Below are 20,427 nucleotides of genomic sequence, written 5' to 3'. Positions count from 1 at the left end.
AAGGAATTTCTCTAACTTGTTTCAGAAATAGTAATAATGGCTTTTATAATTCCTCAAAAATACGTTTAAGTTCATGATTAGGCAAACTGGTGGAGTGGTATTACCTCAACTCCCATATCTTAGCAATAAAGACCTGTAAATAAGATGTTTGTAACCAACCAAAATGGGTGTTGTCAAGTTGATAAGTTAAATGTAATTGTATTGGGCAGACATTGAGCATCCATGTACTCTTGTATGAGGCAAAATATCAATTATTTAGTTGAAAAAATTCTATCCTTTGTTTTTAAGATGTTGTGTTTTTGGGGTTCTATGGATTTACTGTGATATGTCTGCATCTATTTTAAAATTCTGCTTCTTACATGTGCTGATTTTGTATTTTTTAAAAAACTCTGAAAACTTCTCAACTAATGTTTTGTGAATTGCCTCTTCTTCATTCTCTCTGTTTCCTTTATGGAAGGTTTCAGAACTTTTTGATCTATACTGTGTCCCTTTATATTTGTTGTATTTTCTCTCTTTTTTACCTCTCTGTTTTATCCACCAGAATATAAGCTCTATTCACATCAAAGTCTTTGTTTTGTTCAATAATATACACCAAGTGTTTGCAAGAGTGACTCACTCGGGACAGATACACAATGCATAATAAAAGTATTTGTTCATGAATGATTTCTGCATAATTTATTCTTTATTTCAGTTAAATTATCTTTTATTGTGTCTGACCTGCTCTTTAACCCAAGTTCTCTTTTCTTAATTTCAATGGCTGTAGTTTTAATTTGTTAATGTTCTATTTGTTTTCATTTCAAACTTGTCCTTTCATTGTGTTTTTCTTCTTTTATCTATACTAATATTTACAATACATTTTTCTTTTTAGTCTCTTTCAAATTATTCTTTTGTCAAGATCTTGGGGTGCTAATCTTCCTTTGTCTATTGACTCTTCCACAGTGGATTGCTTTGCATATGTTTCTTATTGTTCATTGTGAGCTCATCTTCATCAGGGGTGTTCATTTTCTGTGGAAGTCCCACGGGCTCTGGGTTATGGGAGAATTCTTACAACGTAGTTTTATGTTAGCTTCTACCAGTTTCCCAAAACTTGCATTGTTTTGGGATCAGTTTTTACATTCATGGCTTGGGGTTCCCAAACTATGCAAATAGTATAAATTTAGTTTCTTCAGCTGCACATGGAAAATGTTTAGAGGTTTGATCACTCACAGGCAGCTCTCTCTTCGCCCACCAGAGCCCTAGCCGGAACCATGTGTTGCTGCCGCTTCCCTCAGTCACTGACTTGGACAGTACCCTCTCCAAACCCTCGGCTTTGTGCAGAAGGCATAGGACCCCTCCCTCTGTGGGCATTAAAACTTCAGCCCATATCCCTTAGGTCCAGTAGATTGCTAATGTTTCCAGTGATGTGTTTTCCACTCTGGTTACGAATTCTCCCTGGAAAAATGAGTTTAGGTATGTATGTAACTTTTTTCACTATTATATTTTATTCAGAATTTTTGTATCTTTTTTTTTTTTGATGAGTGAATTGTCTTAGATCTCCATATTGCTGAGACTAGAAGTACCCTCTCATTTCCAAGCTCAGTTCTTATGTGGATGTTTGCTTTCTTTTTCCGAATGTGGTATGAAATGGGCTCCTGAACCTGAAGAGTTTCTGTCAGAGAAAAACAAGCCTTCATTCTTTCATTTTCATCTATAAAATATTCCTCTAATGTTTGTAGAGAGAGAGATGACCATCTAGAGAAGGTGAAAACAAATTTGTTCTCCATCTTTGTACCTGTTTGTTGAAGGGTCACTGCATAAAATATGCCTGACATTGCTGCGATTGTTCTATGGCTTCGCTTTAGATTTAATATTCAGGTTAATGCACTGGTACTTCAGTAGTATGATCAACACATTAAGTCTTGGGAGAATCTGGACAGTTTTTCAACCTAATCTGGGATCCCTTCCAGAGACCAAAGAAATCCTTTAAAAACTTTCCTACTGTGTAAGCTCCTGGCTCAGGCATCAGCTACGGTGTTACATTCAGACTTCTTTGTTAGGACATGTTTTAATATATTAAAAGAGTAGAGATAATTTTTAATCTAGAAAGATTTTAATCCTTGAAAGGAACCTAGTCCTATTGGATAGGGAAAATATCCCCAACCATTCAGAAAGTCTAGGAACATCATCAAGACTTACTTTGTTTAGGTTGTCTTTTGGGGAGCTAGGACCAGTGGATTAAACTCTTAGAGCTACATTCAGTATTATTGTGGCTGGGCTGAAAAAACCCTCAAGAATGCATTTTACTTTGATTATATTGCAGACATCTGTGAGGCAAAACAGAGGCAAATGATAGCATACTTATTTACCAGTGATGCAAATCAAACGAGCAAGTGGCCAAAAAAACAAAGCAAAAAAAAAAAAAAACCAAAAAAAAAAAAAACAACCCCCACTCATAACACGTTGGCCCTTTTTTTTTCTTTTGATTTGAACTAAAGACATAAAAATGGGCTCAAAAATCTAGACTAGCTAGGGAGAGCTGAACATCAAGATAATCTTACCTGGTTAACCCACCAGCTCCTCCACAAAACAGCTTCTAACTTATGAAAACTTTAAAATATTCTTAAGGTCCTTGGCCATTGCAATGAACATAAAGACTCTCTCTTCAACACACATGCACATATACATGCACACAAACTTGTTACTGCTTTATGGGAATGAGAATCTCCTGTTACTAACAGTGCATAATTCAAGATGCTAGGCAAAAAGGGAAGGAAATAGTTCAGAAAGGAAGGTAGTGTGGCCAAAATGCTAGACACTTGTTTTCAGTTTTTGCAAAAATTGATACCCATAATACTTTGCTTTTTCTTAAGGGCTTTCAAGTCAGAAGCTGGAAGTGCTTTTAAAAGTACGATGAGAAACACAAAGAAAGGATGTTCTTTGTCCAAATTTATTCAGTTATACAAACAATGTAACTCAAAGTATGGACTCCTTAGAAATTTTAAAATATTTATTTATTATTTATATCCTCAGTCCTTGGAAATATGTCTTGTGGCAGTTCCAATAATATGACTTCAATATATCATTCTGTCATAATGTCTTGTATGTTGGGGCAGCAGTCTAATAACTATAAATTTTCTATTTTCTGATACTTATTTCTGAATAATTCTTTGTGTTGACTGCAATTATGTTTTTGCAAAGTCACTAGTTTTTGAAAGTCTTTATATGTTTAGGGTGGCACTAGGTTAATGTAATTATATTCACTATAGTTCTGTTCTTTTGTAGATTTGTTCTTATAGAGCTATGGTTTTATGGCCTGAAGCTGAAATGAGCTTTAAGAGCTTACTGTTATCCCCTCTCTGGTCCCCACGCTGCTGTAGTTATATATAAATTCATTTTTGAATATTGCAGGAATTAAATTTCTAGAATTCTTTCAAGTAACGTTTTTTCTGTACTTCATAGTAGGAAACAATGGACTTATTAACAGTTTAAATGTTCTCTGAGGCCCTTGAAGATCATGATATGAGAAACATAATGAAATATTAGTATTGCTGTTACCTCTATGCAGTTTGCTAATGAAGGCTCTATAATTTTGAAGTCTAGGGACTACTTTAAATGTGAATAATGAAAAATAATGCTACTTTAGTATTTCAGATTGGGGCCAGATTTGTCTACTAAAAAGTATGAAGTATAGTTTTATGTAGAATGTATCTTAGATTGAGAAAGTGGAAACACATTTTTTTAAAAAATAAAAGCTCTACTAAGATCCTTTTATGGATTTACTGGTTTGTTCTCATTTGTCATTGGATCGTTTCCAGATGTAAAATATTACTTTCTTAAAATTGCTGTAGAGTCTACTATGAAGACCAGGTGCATGTTGTTTTACAGCCATTTTCCTTCTGATTTTTAATGCCGAACCTCATAGAATGCCTTGAACTGATCATTTGTTTAACTTTGTACTATTAATTGGGCAAAGACATAACTTAGTATTTTTACCTCTATTCTGCATTTTATTTCTGCTTCAATTAGAGTGCACCTTTTAACAAAAAGGAGAGGATTTTTCTCTCTGTTTTAGGATTTGCCTCCAAGAAAAATCGATTTTGTTGTCACCTTTCTCAGTTGTCGAGGGGGGTTCACAATGAGAGGAATAAGGGAACTGATTTTTAAGGTTTGGGAGTAATATTATTTTCTTCATTTCTTAGACTAATCGGAAAAAAAGAGTTTGTACTACTTTTGTTTCTAATGAGGCAGTTTTGAAAATTTATGCTTACATATTTTCCTTCCCTTTTCTCTTGCTTATATCTTAACTAACAAAAGATTGGACTCTGTACTTACTTTTGTTTTCCATCTCTGCATAAAATTTGGATTCATCATAGACTGCTAAGGTTTCCCTGCCTTGACAGTTTGTGGCAGGACCTCATATCTTCCTATACTGAGGCCAGTGGCAGAGTGTGCTAACTTACAACTTCAATAACACCACTAAAGATCACACTGAAGTTGAAAAATAGAGAGCAGCAGCCTTGAAGTGCTATGAGACTATTTTTTGCAGATTACTAGGAACACAGTTTCTCATGAAGTGTAGTGTCACTGGTAGTCTTACTGCAGATTATAACCCCATTGCATAGCCAGAAGGAAAGAAGGAACCAGAACCTCAGTTTTCTCATCTGTTCGGTGATGATAAGAATTCCTGGGCACGTCGTTTGTGAGAACGGATGAGATACACGGGATGGGCATAAGGTGGGTGCTCATTGTCGGTTTGTTTCCGCTCGTTTACCACAGTGTCATCATGTTTACATGCTCACAAGAAGTTAGCAGAATATAATTTTTTTTAAAGGTTTAATTATTTTAGATCAGCTTTAGGTTCATGGTAAAATTCAGGGGCGGGGAAGGTGCAGAGATTGCCCAGGTGCCCCTCCCCCAGCACATGTCCAGCCTCCCCCGCCATCAGCAGCACTCACCTGAGTGGTACCTTTGTTACTGAGGATGAAACAAATCACAGTCACCCAAAACCCGTAGTTTACAGTAGGTGCACTCTTGGTACTGTGTGTTTAATGAGTCTGGGCAAAAATACAATGAAGTATATTCATTATTAAAATATCATATTGAGTGTTCTCACCGCCCTAATAATCCTCTGTGCTCGGCACCCCTCCCGACCCTCGCACCTTCCCTGCCAGCAACCACTGCCCTTTTTATTGTCTCTAGTTTTGCCTTTCCTTGAATGTCATATAGTTGGAATCGTGCAGTTTGTAGCCTTTTCAGATTGGCTTCTTTTACTTAGTAATATGTGTTTACGGTTCACAACGTGATATTCTAAAAGCTATGGATATAATAGGTTTCACCATCTTGCAAAAGGTCTTTTTAAACTGAAATTTAAATTCATTTGGGCAGAGTCCTGACTGGCTTGCACAAGAAGCAGTAGTGTTGCGGTGGGGGGGGGGGGGGGGAGCACAAGGCAGCTCGTAACTTTTGTCTCAACTCCTGCTCTGCTATGTTTTACTCTGTCGAGCAGTAGGGAGGTCTGGGGAGACATTTCTAGCATCTGAAACCGCAGCTCTCTCCATCCCTGAGGAGAAAAGAGAGTGGGAAGCAACTGACTGGGAAGTGGAGGCACCTAGAGTGCGTTGCCAATTTCACCATCCCTTTCACGGATGTTCTGCTACTTTTTCAGTTATGTGTCCCCTTCCAGTAAAGCATCCACAGGGCCCGCACTCGGCTCTATTTTTCTTCCTGGCGTTTATCTGCCTGACTTATTTGTGCACACATTTACTGGGGGCCTCTTTCTGTCTTCCCTCCCATGCCTGCCTGTAAGTTCCATGAGGGCCAAGTCTTGAATGTTACTGTACCCTCAGTGCCTGGCATAGAGTAGGTACCCAGCAAATACTGTGTTAAACAACAAAGGAACGAAGGGAAGATGAGTCACTGAGAAGCGGAGGAACACTGAGGAAGAAGAGCAATATGATGATGAGAAGAGTACTCTTATACCTCATTTGGGATATCAGGAGGGATTTTTTAAAATAGTCACCACTTAAAATATTATATTGCTCTGTTCTTGTGTTTGGACTGGGACCTAGGCAGTTCATGGAAATTCAGTTACATTTTTGTGAAAAAGTCAGTAAGGGTGGGATAAGGGTCTAGGAACTTATCTTTGAAGATACTTTCTCATGAATTTCTAGCTCAGACTTGTAGCTTTTGGGGGCCCAGGCTGCTAGGTGATCTTAAGAGCAGCTGGAGAGTCTCTAATGGGGTCCAGCTGTGTGTCCAGGGAACGCACCTTCTCAGGATCACATTAACCGAGTAGACCCCTGCCCTCCCTGGTTTCCTCTGGACTTTATGGGTCCCCGTGGTCTGCTGCATTGATCTTGCATTTTTAGGTTTATAGCAATTCTAAACATGTGAGGGTACATATTTGCTCTTTGATGTGCTTTTGATAGAAGCCAGAGTGCCTTACCTGTGCCTGCATTTAATAATGATGGGGGGTCGCCTGCCCTGCAGCAGCGCGCTCTCCGGGGAGGCTGGTTCAGTGTGCAGCTTTTTTTGAGGTTGTTGACGGGCAGACTTTAATCAGGGTATTTCTTCTTTTATTTTAGAAAATGAAATCTATTAAATATAGTTAGACATGTGGTCCTGGTGTTTCGTTTTATTTTTTCATCACATCTTGTTCAACTGTGCCACTTGATAGAAAAGTGGGTAGGACGGGAAGCAACATACAGGGAAAAAAATGGCAATACTTGTATTGCTGTATGATCTTCGTGATTTTCCATATTTTATCTTGATCTACATCCCTGTTGAAAGGCGGTTATTGTGTCTCCATTTTATAGAGAATTAAAGGCACATGAATCTGATAGACATGCTCATTGGTTATTGTGGACGGAACCTAAGTTAGAATTCGGTGCTCATACTACTAGATATGTGAAAAAAGACAAGACAGCCCTGTCATTTCTATGGACTCTTTCAAGGAGTAAGGGTACAGTGGTTGCCTTTCTCCAAGCAGAACACAGAGGATGTAAATGGAGTCATGGAACTGTAGGGTTAGAAGGGCCTTTGATGGTACCATCCACTCTAAGCTGGTATTGTTTCCTCGACAAGCTTGCAGTGTGGGTGACTTAGCCATGCTCAGGTCTCTCCACTGTGTATATTCTGAACATAACAAACTAATGAGAGAATTGGACAAATCTTCATTGGCTTATGTCCGGGAGTACTGACCAGAGGTGGTCACATTATGTTTTGTTTTGTTTTTTAAATCTTCCTTTGTTTTTCAGTCTTCCTTGGCTACAGACCTTCAAAAGAAATCAGCTCTTTTGCAGTCTCCCTTTAATTTGAAAGATCAGCTAAGGACCCCCCTCCCAGCCCCTGAGAAGCTGGTGTGATTAGTAGGTGGCACCTGAGGTTTCGGATCTGACGTCTAGCCATGGTGTGTTGATGATGAGAATGTGATGGCGATGATTATTAGCTCCTTAATCCATCTTTAACCACATCATTAGAATTGACAATTGTTTATTGAAGACTCATTTAATGAAGTGAGTGATTTTGAAAAAATACTGTGGGCTTAAAGCGTGTAGACCTTATATGGCTGGATTAAAAAAAAAGACCAACTTCCTGTGCTTACTACTAATTTCTTCTTTGTATGAGTTTATTAATGGAGTAAATCCATTTTTTAAGTCACTCATTGGGGCAGTCTATCTATTTAATAAAATTTGGGTACATTTTTATTTTAAGCAAGTTTTATTTAATCAAGAAGTAGAACTAAGATTTTTTTTTTTTCTAAGCAGATATGCCATATTGTTTTCTCTGTGTTTGAATATAGTGTTGTTTGGTCATGGCTGATGTTTATCAGACTAAGGGTCTCAGGAGGGCTTTCTCTTCTTCGGCTCTCATAAACTATATCATGAATCTCGGAAAGTGGAATACACCCAAACGCAATGTGTACTCTTTTGAGACTTCCTTGATATCCCCAACCATGTGATGGGGACTGGAGTCATTCACATAAATGGCAGGAAAGCAGTGATGCTGTTTATGAATTTGCCGATTATTGATTACGTTGAGTTGATGAATATTAGCTCTGATATATTACTACTTACAAATTAGTAGTGGTCGTATTAGTAGAAAAATTATCCTATCATGTTCATGCATGATGTATGTATGTATGTGTATATATATCTGTATTTCCAGCCCTGTATACCTAAACTGTGACTTGGAAAGCTTCATTCTATTTCTACCTTTGCTGGGACTCATAAAGTAACTTTTTATTTTTCTCTTTTTTCTATCGTCTAGATCCTTTCTCTATGCCAACCATATTGTTAAATAACGGGAATGAAAAGATCAATAAGACACAGTCCCTGCCCTCAGGGTTGGAAGCAAATACTTACTTTCTAGCATGAGGAGTGTTATAAGAGACCCTAGAAATGCCTACTCTGCCTCAGAGACAAAGTCACAATTTTTACCAGGGAGTATCATTTGCAATGGAGTGGTAGTCTCACACAATGTCTATTTCAGGAGGGCCTTTCCCTACATCTTTAGTTTTTCTTAGTTATAATTTCTTTACACATTTGTCAAAAAATGTTTGCTGTTAATTTTGAACACTGATTTTCATGAGTATTTTTAAGTGAATATCTTTTTCATTTCATTTTTATTCTCTCCTGGCTTTCAAATATATTTTAAAAATATTTTTATCCATATTTAATTTCTGGCACTTTTAAAAAACTTTCCAAGAAGTCACCTCCTGGCCCTCTTTTCCCCTTAGCTGTCCCCCCTCCCAGGGCCACCTCCCTTTCTTTAGAGCCCCCGCATAATGCTATTCCTTTACAGTCCAGCCATCTGCCTGTTTTAGCCTCTTCTTCACTCTCTCTGTTTCTTCTACATAGATTTCCCCATATGTCTGCTTCTTCCTTTATCCACAAGTCCAGACACTCCTCCATAGCTTTCTTACCACCCATCCTGGTGTCCCGTCTGTTCATAAATAACTCTTTCATCCTCTTTGGATTCCCCAACCCCCACTCTTTCTAAGGAGAGTGCAAATAAATCCAAAGTGCATGGAGCCAAGATGCACAGCATAGTTGTGATTCAGAATAGACTTTCTCCATCCAGTCACCTGTTTTATTCCCCATTCTTTGTTGCTTGCTTTCTTTGTAGATATCCCCACAATTTCTGTTTAATTTTCAAATAGTTCTGGATATAAAGTTATATAATATTTTCATGAAAAAGTTACTGCCTCTTTCTGGCAGATCATTTTGCCTTAACCAGTTACTCAATTTTTCTGTGCTGCCTAGCGGTTGCTATTCTTGGAGTAGTCACGTTTGAACCTTTTGTTCTTCAGAAATTAACCTAACATGTCAGAAACAGCAGTCTCCCTGCCTCCCTCCCTGCCTGCTTGGCAACCGGAAACTCTGTGGATATGTTCTTTCGTAAATCTGGGTTCTAGAATATGTGCCACAAAAGTAGTGCCACAGAAAAACCTGCAGAAATGGCAGTGTTGATAGCTGTCAGATGTTCTCGATGTTTACCATGTCCCATGTCCTTCTCCTAGCATTTTGCACTAGTGACGAGCTCTTCCTCCACTCCATTGAAGAGTAAACATTGTCAGTTTGCTTCTCTTTAGAAATGTGTTACTGTAGCCGTTGTGAAGTTGTTAGTGTTTTTCATTCCTCCTGTCCAGTGATAATTTCTTCACAGGGTCCCTGCAGAGATTTAGCTCAGCAGGAATTAAATCTAGGTAAGATTGCCTTGAAAATTGATCTAAACAAACAATAAATGGTAACTGTATTATTTCCTTTATTTAAAAGAGAAACCTGAAGTATAACTAACTTGATTATGTGGTATAACTAGTGATGACTAACAAGTTAAGCCATGACTAGGACCTAATTCATTCTCTCCTTTTCTTTTCTCCTTTCCTCTCTCCCCCAGTTCTCTCTTTTGAAAGAAAATAAGTTAGGGATTTAAATGGTTCATAGTATATTTCAGTAAGGTTGAAATATCATGGTAATAGTGAAGGATGGAATTGTTTATTCCTGAGATGTTGAGAAAAATCTAAACTCTGTAGTTCTCCTAGAGTCTTTAGAGAGCTAAATATTTTGTCAGTAATAAAATCAAAAGTCTCTGAAGAATGAGGCATTTATTTAGTTTTAAATGCCTCATACTATCTAAAGAGTTCTCTTTATTTATATTCAAGAACTTCATGAGAACATCAGGACCAAAAAAAATATGTGAAAAATGAAGACACTGAAAACAACAACCACATACTGCTGATTCAGGTTTTTGGAATTAAAAATCAGTCACTAATGAGTAATGTGGATTTCTTGGAGAAGTGTAGTTAGAGTCAGAAGTATTCCTTTAACACTGATGCAATAGCCAGTTATGTTTAATATCTTTGCTGTTGTTGAGTTTCTGTGGATTCTGATCATCAGATGTGTACAGATCTAAATTTGTGGCTTCTATATAGTTCTGCTTCTACGTCTTGTCCAAAATGTGCTCTTAGTACATCTTAGACCGAGGAAGATTAAAAAATCACCAATAGTTTTAGAGCAGTTGTTTGTTATGAGCAAAGTTTCAGTTGCAGCATACTTCCAAATTTGCTAACTGTGTAAATATACAGTAAGTACATCATAGGTTCCTCGGGGCTCTGAACTAGATATGCATGGATTGAATTACGGTGATGCTTCTAAATGTGTGTTAGTAACAGAAGAATACAGTTCTAAACCTCTCTTTTATTACTTTAAGTTCTTTTTCTTACCCATACCAAATTACTTATAAAACATTAGGTACCTAAAATCTAAGTAATGGCTACCCTCCAATGCAGTTATTTTTTAAGTGTACATAAAATATCATGCATCTTATAGATCACAGGGCAAATAGCTCTTTGCTCTTGGAATTGCAGCAGTAGGAGAAGTAGCAGTCTTATGTGACAGGATTTCACTCTCTGCTAATAGAATCTCACGGTCATACACTTTTGTTTCTCTTTTTTGAAATACATTTTTAAAGATTTAACAAAATAGTTTCAAGGTTACCTTCAAGCAGGTACAAATACTTTAGCTCTTACTTACTCATGTTTTCTTCTAAATTGGCTGTGGTCTGCGGGAGCTTAATTAGTTCAGGCTCAGTGCAGTTGGTTTACACTGAGGGTATGTCTATATGTACCATTTTTATAACAGAAAATACACTTGCCCTCGTTTTTTACTTTTTTGTTTGTGTGTTTGCCAGTTTTAATTTTATCTTGGCAATTGGAAATCTTGGAGGAGGCCATTGTGAAAATTCCTTAGCTTTTCAATTGAGACTCACCTCTACTTCCCTAAAAGAAGTCTTGTTCAATAATGTCTATATTTCATTCACCTAGTTTGTATTTATTGAATGCTCATGTTATGCATGGAATTGTGCTTTTTATTTGCTAATACCTTGAACATTTAGAGGGAGAAAAAAATGCCTCATTCATTTGCTGTGTGTTTGGACTATCATCTGGTTGAATTTGCACCAAGCTACCCGCGGTGATGAATTATAACCATTGTGGTATTTTTAGGTCTCAGAAAAACCAGAGATGTGAATCTGGTATCTGCTGCCTCAGTATTTCCATTTCTTTGAAGGAATGCATTTGTATTCATCTGAACAATTTCTCACCAATTTTTTTCTGGGGAGAAAACAGTTGTGTTTTGAATTTATTGCAGGACAGAGATTCAGATCCCCTTGATGTTGAGAGGCCTTCTAAATCTCAGCTCACCTGGTGCAGATGAACCCCTGTTTGACCCACCAGGTGGTAAATCTGCCTTTGCAGCTTTAGAGATGAGTATGTGAAAGTAGTGTTGGTTTTGGGGTCGACACCGCCTTCAGGGTTCACGTCAGAATGAGGTTGGCTCCCTGGTGACTTTCAGCCTAATTGGCTGAGGGAGACACATGCCTGGAGCCAGCTACTTTCCCCCTTCCCTCTTTTTCTCTGTGCTGTTGTTTATGGGAAAACTTGTCTCCAAGGTATGCACTTTCACCTGCCTGGGCTCCTAGAGTGAAATGTAACTGTTGAGACTTCCTGGGATAGTTTGGGTCTAGCATCTCTGTGGATTGAGATAGGAGCAGGGTTCTTGACATGGGGTTCCTAAAGGAAGGAGCCTCTCAGTGTAGAGGCACACTTCGTATTTTGGGGAAAGCAAGCACCTGTAAGGTTCTCATGAAGATTTGGCAACTCAGCAAAAAGATGAAGGCATACCGCCATGGCAGGATGATTACAATCTGGTTTTACAGTTAGAGCTGGCCCCAGGCTTGGCCTGTAATGTTCACGAGTGTTCTGAAAGTCTCAGAGCAACTCACAGCCGTGAAATGCGCACAAGCGCCCACAATCTCTGGGCCCTCTGCAGAATTAGACATTTCTTTGGGCCTTCCATAGACAAAGAATACCTGACTTATCTGGTTCCAGAAGGTTTAGGAGGTGAAATGAAGCCAAGCACGAGATGGTAGAGCAAGCTTTACCGCAAGCCAGATCCCTTATTAGATAGACAAGTGTGATATGTGCAATCAGGTGAATTTTTGTTGAGTCCACTGGCATTCCAAAGAGAGAGTAGGGGTACTGATGGCACACAACAATATTGTGTTGCTGGTTGACAAAGATATCTGTGACGATGTTATGAATGGCTACGTGATGCAAACACTATCTACAAGGGACACAGAATCCTAAGATGGAGGCCTCTGCCTCAGTAGTCTTGAAAATGGATTCACTGTATGTTCAAGGAAGTGCGCTTGCAGATAATTATGGTCAATAATAAAGACCACCAGCTCATTTTCTCTTTTCTCACTTTTCTTTCTTCCTCCATGAGACTGGGGTAGGCCTCAGTGTAGGGGGAATGTCACTGGACTGCTGGTGCAGCACCTAAGGCGAAGCAGAAACAAGCTGATGTATCCCACCTCTAGAAATGAGGGTGATTTACTGCATGTCCAGGCTTTGGGCCAGTGGTCTGGGAATTAGGTTCACTGTTAATCTAGCTGCTTTTAGGCTTTTTAATCATGTGTTTTAATAGGGAGGGAGCAGAGGGTAGGGGCCTCTGTGGCCTCTGGTTCCAAAGACAGCTGGTTTGACACTCAGTTCTTCATGACTTAATGAAGTTATTTAACTTGACCATGCCTAATTTTCTAATCTATAAAATGGAGTTAATTATATATATTTTGCAGGGTTGCGTTGGAGGTTAAGAAAGATAATGCATTTTAGATTTCTACCATAAATAAGACCTTCAGATTTACTTTTCCTTATTACTCAATTGCAACGTAAAATGGGGAAATTAGAAATTTCACCTATCTGGGCTTCAGTGTAGACTGTGGTATTTCCCTGGCATGGGTAGAAGGGTGTTTCTCTTTAAGGGTCATTGACCATCAGAAAAAAATAACTCATTAGAGGTTACATGGGAATAAAAGGCAGTGCTAATTAAGTGCCTTTTTTTTTTTTTAAAGTAGAGATTTAAAATGTAAATTCACTTGATTTGGAGTTGATAATAGCATGTAAAACTTCATTTAGACAACAAAGGAGATATCTGACATAACAGTTAAGAAAGCTGGCTTCATAGCATATTAAGGGGAGATGAATGAGGCAGGAAATAAAAGAGGAGGAAAAGGGATGGGGAAAAAAGTAGGAAGGAAGAGATGAAGGGAGACCCAGGAAAAGGAAGAGAAAGAAGGGACTGAGAAAGGTGAAGGGAGATGGGCTGGCAAAGTTCTGAAGCCTTAATTAACTGACCTCGTCACACCCAGCTGTTCATTTGAGTTGTGGGCCTGAGAGTATTATTCCTTTTTATCATTATCTTTTGAAATGCTAATTAGATAATTGACCATTGTTCACAGTTCTTTGGTTACTTTTTATTCTTAAACTTTAGAAACTAGTCCTTGAATGGGATACTCAGAGCAGCACACCAGATGGGAAATTATTCTCCGGCCTATAGTTGCCAAATGACCACCACAGTAGTGCTTGGGGTGTATGAGATCCAGCTGAGAGCCGGATGGAGCCTAAGGGATGGTTAGCGCATTTCTTGTAATAGTCCTTCCTCCGTAGGCTTTTATTTTGTAATGGTCAAGGGGGTTATCTTTTATTTTGTACGGATTTATTAGATTTACTCTAATCAATAGCAAGTCGTCTTGACCGCTTAAAGCTCTTTTGAAAAAGATCTACAAATGCTTAGTAGGACATCTTTAATTTTACATGAAAAACAATTGCAATAACAGCTGAATGGTATGTTATTATATCTACTTTGGCCCTACCTAACTTATGGTTGTTTTTGTTTTTATAAAAATTGAATTAGATAATGCACATGAAGGCATCTGGAAGAATATTACACTCAACACAAATATAAGATTTGATTTTCTTGTTCCAGGTAGTTATTAATAAATAACACAGGTGGTAATATTTCTGTGGATCTTGCAGAAAAACCCTCTTGACCAACAGGACATGATCAAGTAGAAGAGATGCCTGTTCCACATATTTTACAAAGAAGATGAGCCATTTTTCTTTTATCTATTCAATCTGATACCATGAGACCTCATGTCTTTTTGCTTTGTAGAGGCAACAAAATAACATGGCTGATTTTTTTCTGTGTAATTATTAAAATTATTAAACTGGATGTTACAAAGATTGCTCTCAGTGATGGTTTTAAAATTTTTAATGAATATTTAAGTACACATTTTCAGAAGCTTCATAAAACTAATTTTCCTTAGTTATGGTCATACATAGAAAATTCTGTGGATGAATTAAAATTTTATTTGTCTTACATGAAAAATCACAGCAAAGTTTTTACCCTCAGTCTATTTTTCTAAAACATGTTTTTTAAAGGAGGTACGTCTACACTGCAGAACATTTTAAAATAATAAAAAATAAAAAGATGAAAATAATTCTCTTAATAATTAACCATTGTAATGGCTGATTGTATTCCTGGTAATCTTATGTGTACACACATCCTTGTGTGCTTGCACATACACACAATTTAAAATATGGGTGCAGTTTTATTTTTGGTTATAATTTCTTTTTGTTTTCATTACATTTGCATTTTCTTTTTTAAAATGAGGATTTCTGTCAGAGATATGCGATTTTATTTTTTCTTGGATTTATTTAAAATTTTGTTTTTTCTGTTTTCTAATTGATTATATTTCTAAAATTTTTTTTTGGGGGGGATTCTTGGTCTGCTTTGTAGATTTTCCATGACTTTTTAAATTATTTTTCCCCCAGATTATGAATTTGTGTCAGACTATAAATTTGGCTGTATCCCATATGTTTTGTTAATATGTAATATTCTCATCAATAGTTTTTAAATAGTCCTTATGAGTAGATTCGTTTCCCCCTTAATACAAGAGCTTACTGGGAATGCCATTTAAATTTCTAAGAGATTATCATCTGTGTACTTTAAAATGCTCATAACTGATTTCTAGGCTTATTGCAGTATGGTCAGATTCCTAACAGTATAGTGTCTGCTTCTTAAAATTTTGGGAATTTTTCAAGGAATATTTGAAAATGAGAGTTATTCCCTACAGTGTCCATTTTAATTTTTAAAATTTTTACTTAACTGTTTCCCTTGGGGACCTAGAAAGATATGTTAAATTCTTCCACCAAAATGATATTGTTGTCATTTTTCATACCTAATGATTCATGATGGCTGTTAATCTGTGGTTGACTGTATTTCTCTGCTCCTCAGTACTCCCTCTTTCATTATTACTATCCCTTCAGTCTTTTCTCTTATGTTCTAAGAGAACTTTTCAAGTTTGTCATCTACATACTGACATTTTCTACAACTTTATGCAAATTCTAATTTTGTCAACAAAGTTTTACTTTACTTTTAGTGTTTCTTACTACATCCATCAGCTTTTACATCTCTTCCCGAACCTTTTGTCTTGGCATCTATTTTATAGAGATATTCTATTATATAGAACCATCAAAAGTGATGTTTTCTAAAATTTACTTTTACTTCTTATGGAGTGAAATGGTTTTTAAAATCTGTTTCCCTTTGAATCATGAGAGCAGCATATCCACCTGTATTTTAATATGTAAATTTTTTCCCCCTTTGTGACACGTTTTTTAATAAGTTGAACTGGAGCAGCTCCAAACTCACCCTTTTATGTTCTTTGTGATCCTGGGGCAACCTACAGTTAGTAGTTTCCAACTAGCCCTGTTAGCTTTTGCCAACAGGAGGTGCTAGAGGAAGACTGGAAAGCTAGCGCAGCCGGAAGAGGGCATTAGTGGGTCTGGGCCTTTCCTGCTCTTTCCTGACCACAATCACTATGGCAGCCTCAGCTGTTTCCAGTTTTTGTTTTTTTCCTACATTCTAAAAATCGGCCTGCTGGTACTTCCTCCACATTCTCTCTCCTCCGAGCTGCTAGTCTCTAAAGACCCAAACTTTTCCCTTTGTTTCCCCAGCCCTGAGTATGGTAACTGTTTTCATTTCACTGCTCTTGGATGCCTCTCAACTCTACACCAGAGAACTGTAGATACGTGTTGCGTACGCCACTCATCCAGCCATACTGGTCCAGGAGGACGGCAATCTTTCACTAGCTAGCTTTCTAGAAACTTCCTACAAAGTAAGACTTTAGAAGGATGATAATAACCTGATGCCTCATATCTTAAAAATATTTTCTATCTAGATGTTTATTGTCATAAACCTAATTGCATCTTGTAAGTAGTGTGTATGCCACACTTTATCAGGGGTAAAAGAGCTATTAAAATAACCTGTGTCTTTTAGGGCGTGGCGGATGGCCTAGCAAAAGGCACATGGCCTTCATCAGTGAACTCATTGGGAAGGCTGGGGAACTTAAGTGGAGATGAGAGGAAGCTAACCGTTCTGGTGCGGTTCCTTGGAGGACAGGGAAGGGAGGAGGCGCGTGGGAGAAAGGGGGTTTTATGTTGTAAAATTTAACTTAATGTGCACAGTCTGATTTTGGTTTTTCAAAGCAGTAGAGACACTTACTGATGGCTATATTTAAGGTCATTGCAGTGCAAGAAATGTAAATCAAAGTGTTATTCTTCATTAGAAACTGGAAGATAATATTTACATAACGTGCTTTTAAGGTAATGAGTTAAGTTCATTACTTCTTTATTATGATAACTGTTTCAAGAAAGTTATTTCCATACTAAAAATACTCCTCTTCTGCTTGAGTCTGATTTGTCATAATTTTTGCATGACGTTATAATCTATTGTTAGGAAATGATAATTCCATTTATTTTTGTTTCATGGAGAAAATTGTTAACCAGCTGTTTCACTCTCTCCAAATAAACTGGCTTCCAGAATTCCTAGTTAAGTGGTAATGCTGATTGATAGGAGTGTCACCATTTTTCTGACCCTCTCTGCCTTGTCACTATGACACAGTGCAGAAGCCAAAGAATGAATTTGAGCAAAAGAAAAAAATACCAAAGCCTGGATATTTCACAGACTGGCTAATTCGACTCTGAATTGTGAAGAATAGGCTGAATGAAGCAATGTCACAAATCTCTAGTGGCTTAAGGAACACTGATTTGAGTGAAATCTTTTTACTAACTTTTATGGTTAGCTAGTAACAGAAATGAAACTTGGAGCAATCTCAGAAAATTAGGTTATGATATGTGTCTACTGAATGACAGGCTTTCCTGTTACTCCTTTTAACCTACTTACTGCTTTTTCTATGTGATTAGATTTTCTTTGACCAGTTCTTTGCTCATAACTAAAGCTGTATGTTCCTGTTCTAACGTGTCTTCATTTGTAAATTCACAGACTATGATTTTCAGGGAAAAAACTCAATCAGCTTTGCATGGTTTACATAATGTGATAGTCTCATATTTACTATGTGGTTAACAAGAAATAACTGTTACCAACAAAAATCAGAGAATTTAAAAACAACGAACATTTTGCTTGGGAGCCTATGTATATCTCTATATAAATACATGTAGACATCTATAAACATCATCAATCCTCCTCATATGCCCATGCCATATATATGTGGATGTGGGATGATTCTTGTTTTTATATATACAAGTCTTATATTTATATAGCTGAAGAAGTGAAACATATTGCTTTTTATTTAAGCGATTCAGTGCATTTATAGACAAGCTTTATTTTCCAGAACTTTATCAGTGTTGGGATGATTAGATACTACTAATGCTTGGGTTTCTGAAGGTCAGTGTTCGGTAGGTTAAGTTGATCCCTAGAGACATCCCTGTGCCCTTACATTTGGTAGAGAATCTAGGAAAATGATTATTTGTTGACAAATAAAATGTTACTTTGGGTAACTTAATAGATTTGAACTCTTCATTGATAACATTGCTTTCAAATGTCGTGAGAGTGTGTGCATGTTGGAGGGGATCTTTAGAGTATAAGAAGGTTTAAGGATTAGACGATTCTTAAAAGTGCTAAACTGAATTTTTAATTCCCTGGTAAAGTGTAGAGGAAGAAAGTGATACCCTTATTTTTTTCTTTACAGAATCATTTAGTAACCACAGTTCATACATTATATATTTTGTAGAATATTTTTAACAGCTTGCCTTTGTAGTTGGGAAATGACACCTGGATTTTCTCAGGTTCTTTATTTATGGCATCAGTGGGGACTGCTGCTAATTAACTATAGATGAGACAATGAGGAGACATGTGTACTAAGCCAGAAAATTCTAAGAAGAAAGAGAAGGCCCTAGAGTGTCTCCATTCAGCACATAGTGAAACATGTATACAGTAGTACTGTTCTGCTTTATGTCTAGTCAGTGCTCTGTATTATGCATTTGTAAAGGTGGGGTTTTTTTTAGCCTCTGAAATAATGATCTTACATTTCTGACATTTGCTGAAGTACCTCAGAGATAGTTTTAAATTCCACGTGTTCAAAGCTCTGGCAGTTGAGACAGTGGAGTGCTGGTTTCTCAGCATCAGAACACATCTTAACTTTTTGAGACTGAAGATCTTGTTGGGAATCTGAGGTTGCTGACAATGTCACGAATGTAAAATACTTTCATGCCGCCCTGTTTTGTACTGCTCTCTCCCCCACCTCCTCATTCGTTCTTCTGGAAATTGTTAGTGCTCTGCCTCGTGCCATTCTCGTAATGTAGTGAGTTTAGGTCGAATGCTCTTTTTTCTTTACGTGGCATGTTTGGATATGTATAAGTATGTAATAATGCAAGGAACTGATTTTTCCTTTTTAAGAATTACGGTGACATTTCCATTTATTAAAATGCTGGATAATGGTGAGACTTCACAAAAACAAATATGTAAGTCGGACACTCTGACACATCTCTTTATTTTTCTCAGATTGTATGTACTTAAGCAGATTTAGAACAGAAAGTCCTCCAATGGCTGTTGACCACTTTTTATGTTACCAAATCACATTTTCATTTGTGTCAGAGTCCCTCCATACACAGTTACTGCATTTGCTCCTAGGACACACCACCACCGCCCCGCTCTGCTTTTCCTCCTCGGCCCCCCGCCCCCTCTGCCTCCCGTGTGTGTTCCAAGGGGCTACCTGAAACAAGTGCGCGCTCTCATGCTCTTTCTCTCAGTCTTCCGGTCTCTGTTACTTTAATTCTAACCCCCCTTATTATTATTATTATTATTTTTTTTTTTTTAGTGATACTGTGTTGTTTTAGGAAAGATCAGCCTAAAACGTAGTAAGCATTTTCTGTGAACCAGTTTCTGTGCTTTCAGTCATGTCATTTTACAAAGAAACTTCGAGCGCTCTATTTAAAAGTCAGTAATACTGAGGTTGAGATCAAATGATTGTTATGGTAACAGAACTAGAAAATGGAGAAACTGTCCTGCTCAGGTCCAGCATCTTTCCCACGGACAACCTGCCTTCGCGACTCACTGCTGTGACTTTATAACTATTACTCAGCCCTTTGAAATGTGTCTTCTCTCTCTCTGATACCCCCCATCTGTCTCTCTCTCTCTCTCACACACACATACACATACACACTCTGAATTTTGAGACTAACCTTCATCATCATTTTGTTCTTTCCTTTACATAACCAAGTTTTCTCTCACCACACCCTCTGTATGTATAATGTACTGTCATCTGGCTTTTTTCCACAATACTCTCTAAAAATTCTATGTTGAAGCTGCCAGTGACAGGTCAAATTGACATGCTTTGGCCTTTGTACCTCTTGACCCTTTAAAACACTGGACCCTGGACCACATCCCTCTCCTGTAACGCCTGCTGTCTTCCAAAACCCACCTAAGGCCCACCTTTTCTGGGAGCCCCCCCTCCAGATTATCCTGTGTGCTGGGGGCATGTGTTGTCGTCATAGTTATCACATGTGCTGAGGAGCTTCGTCTTGTTGAACGAACTGTGGTTTCTTTGAGGTCCGGGATTCTGTCTTTCCATCAATTTTATATATACTCTGTTCTGTTCCCACTTTGGACACATCTCACTCTTTTCTTGTTCATCTACTTGCCTGCCTTCTGTACGTCCCTTAACGTTTATGTGTTAGGCGTGCATTACTTTTTTTTTTAAAGATTTAGTTTCAAAGAGAGGGGAAGAGAGAGAGAAAAACACTGATGT

The 20,427-nt window shown here is 37.6% G+C and overlaps 1 protein-coding gene across 11 annotated transcripts in view; it reads left to right on the top strand.

Annotated features, from left to right (window-relative positions):
• The window catches only part of TCF4 (transcription factor 4), a 331,867-nt gene that overhangs the window by 44,564 nt on the left and 266,876 nt on the right, over positions 1–20,427 (top strand). Inside the window, exon 1 of one of the 11 annotated variants that reach the window (XM_054583699.1) lies at positions 1,366–1,449. The exons of the other annotated variants lie outside the window; for them this stretch is intronic. Coding sequence (XP_054439674.1) covers positions 1,389–1,449 — 61 coding nt within the window. The 5' untranslated portion in view covers positions 1,366–1,388. Of the gene's footprint in view, positions 1–1,365; positions 1,450–20,427 lie in introns of those variants that run through there. 11 annotated transcript variants of the gene reach the window in all.

Source organism: Pteronotus mesoamericanus, unplaced genomic scaffold, assembly GCF_021234165.1.
Source record: "Pteronotus mesoamericanus isolate MK-2021 breed Mesoamerican mustached bat unplaced genomic scaffold, CSHL_Meso_final contig_74, whole genome shotgun sequence".
Taxonomy (NCBI): Eukaryota; Metazoa; Chordata; class Mammalia; order Chiroptera; family Mormoopidae; genus Pteronotus; species Pteronotus mesoamericanus.
The sequence above is the reverse complement of the archived record's forward strand: the minus strand, read 5'-3'. Positions and strand labels throughout refer to the sequence as shown.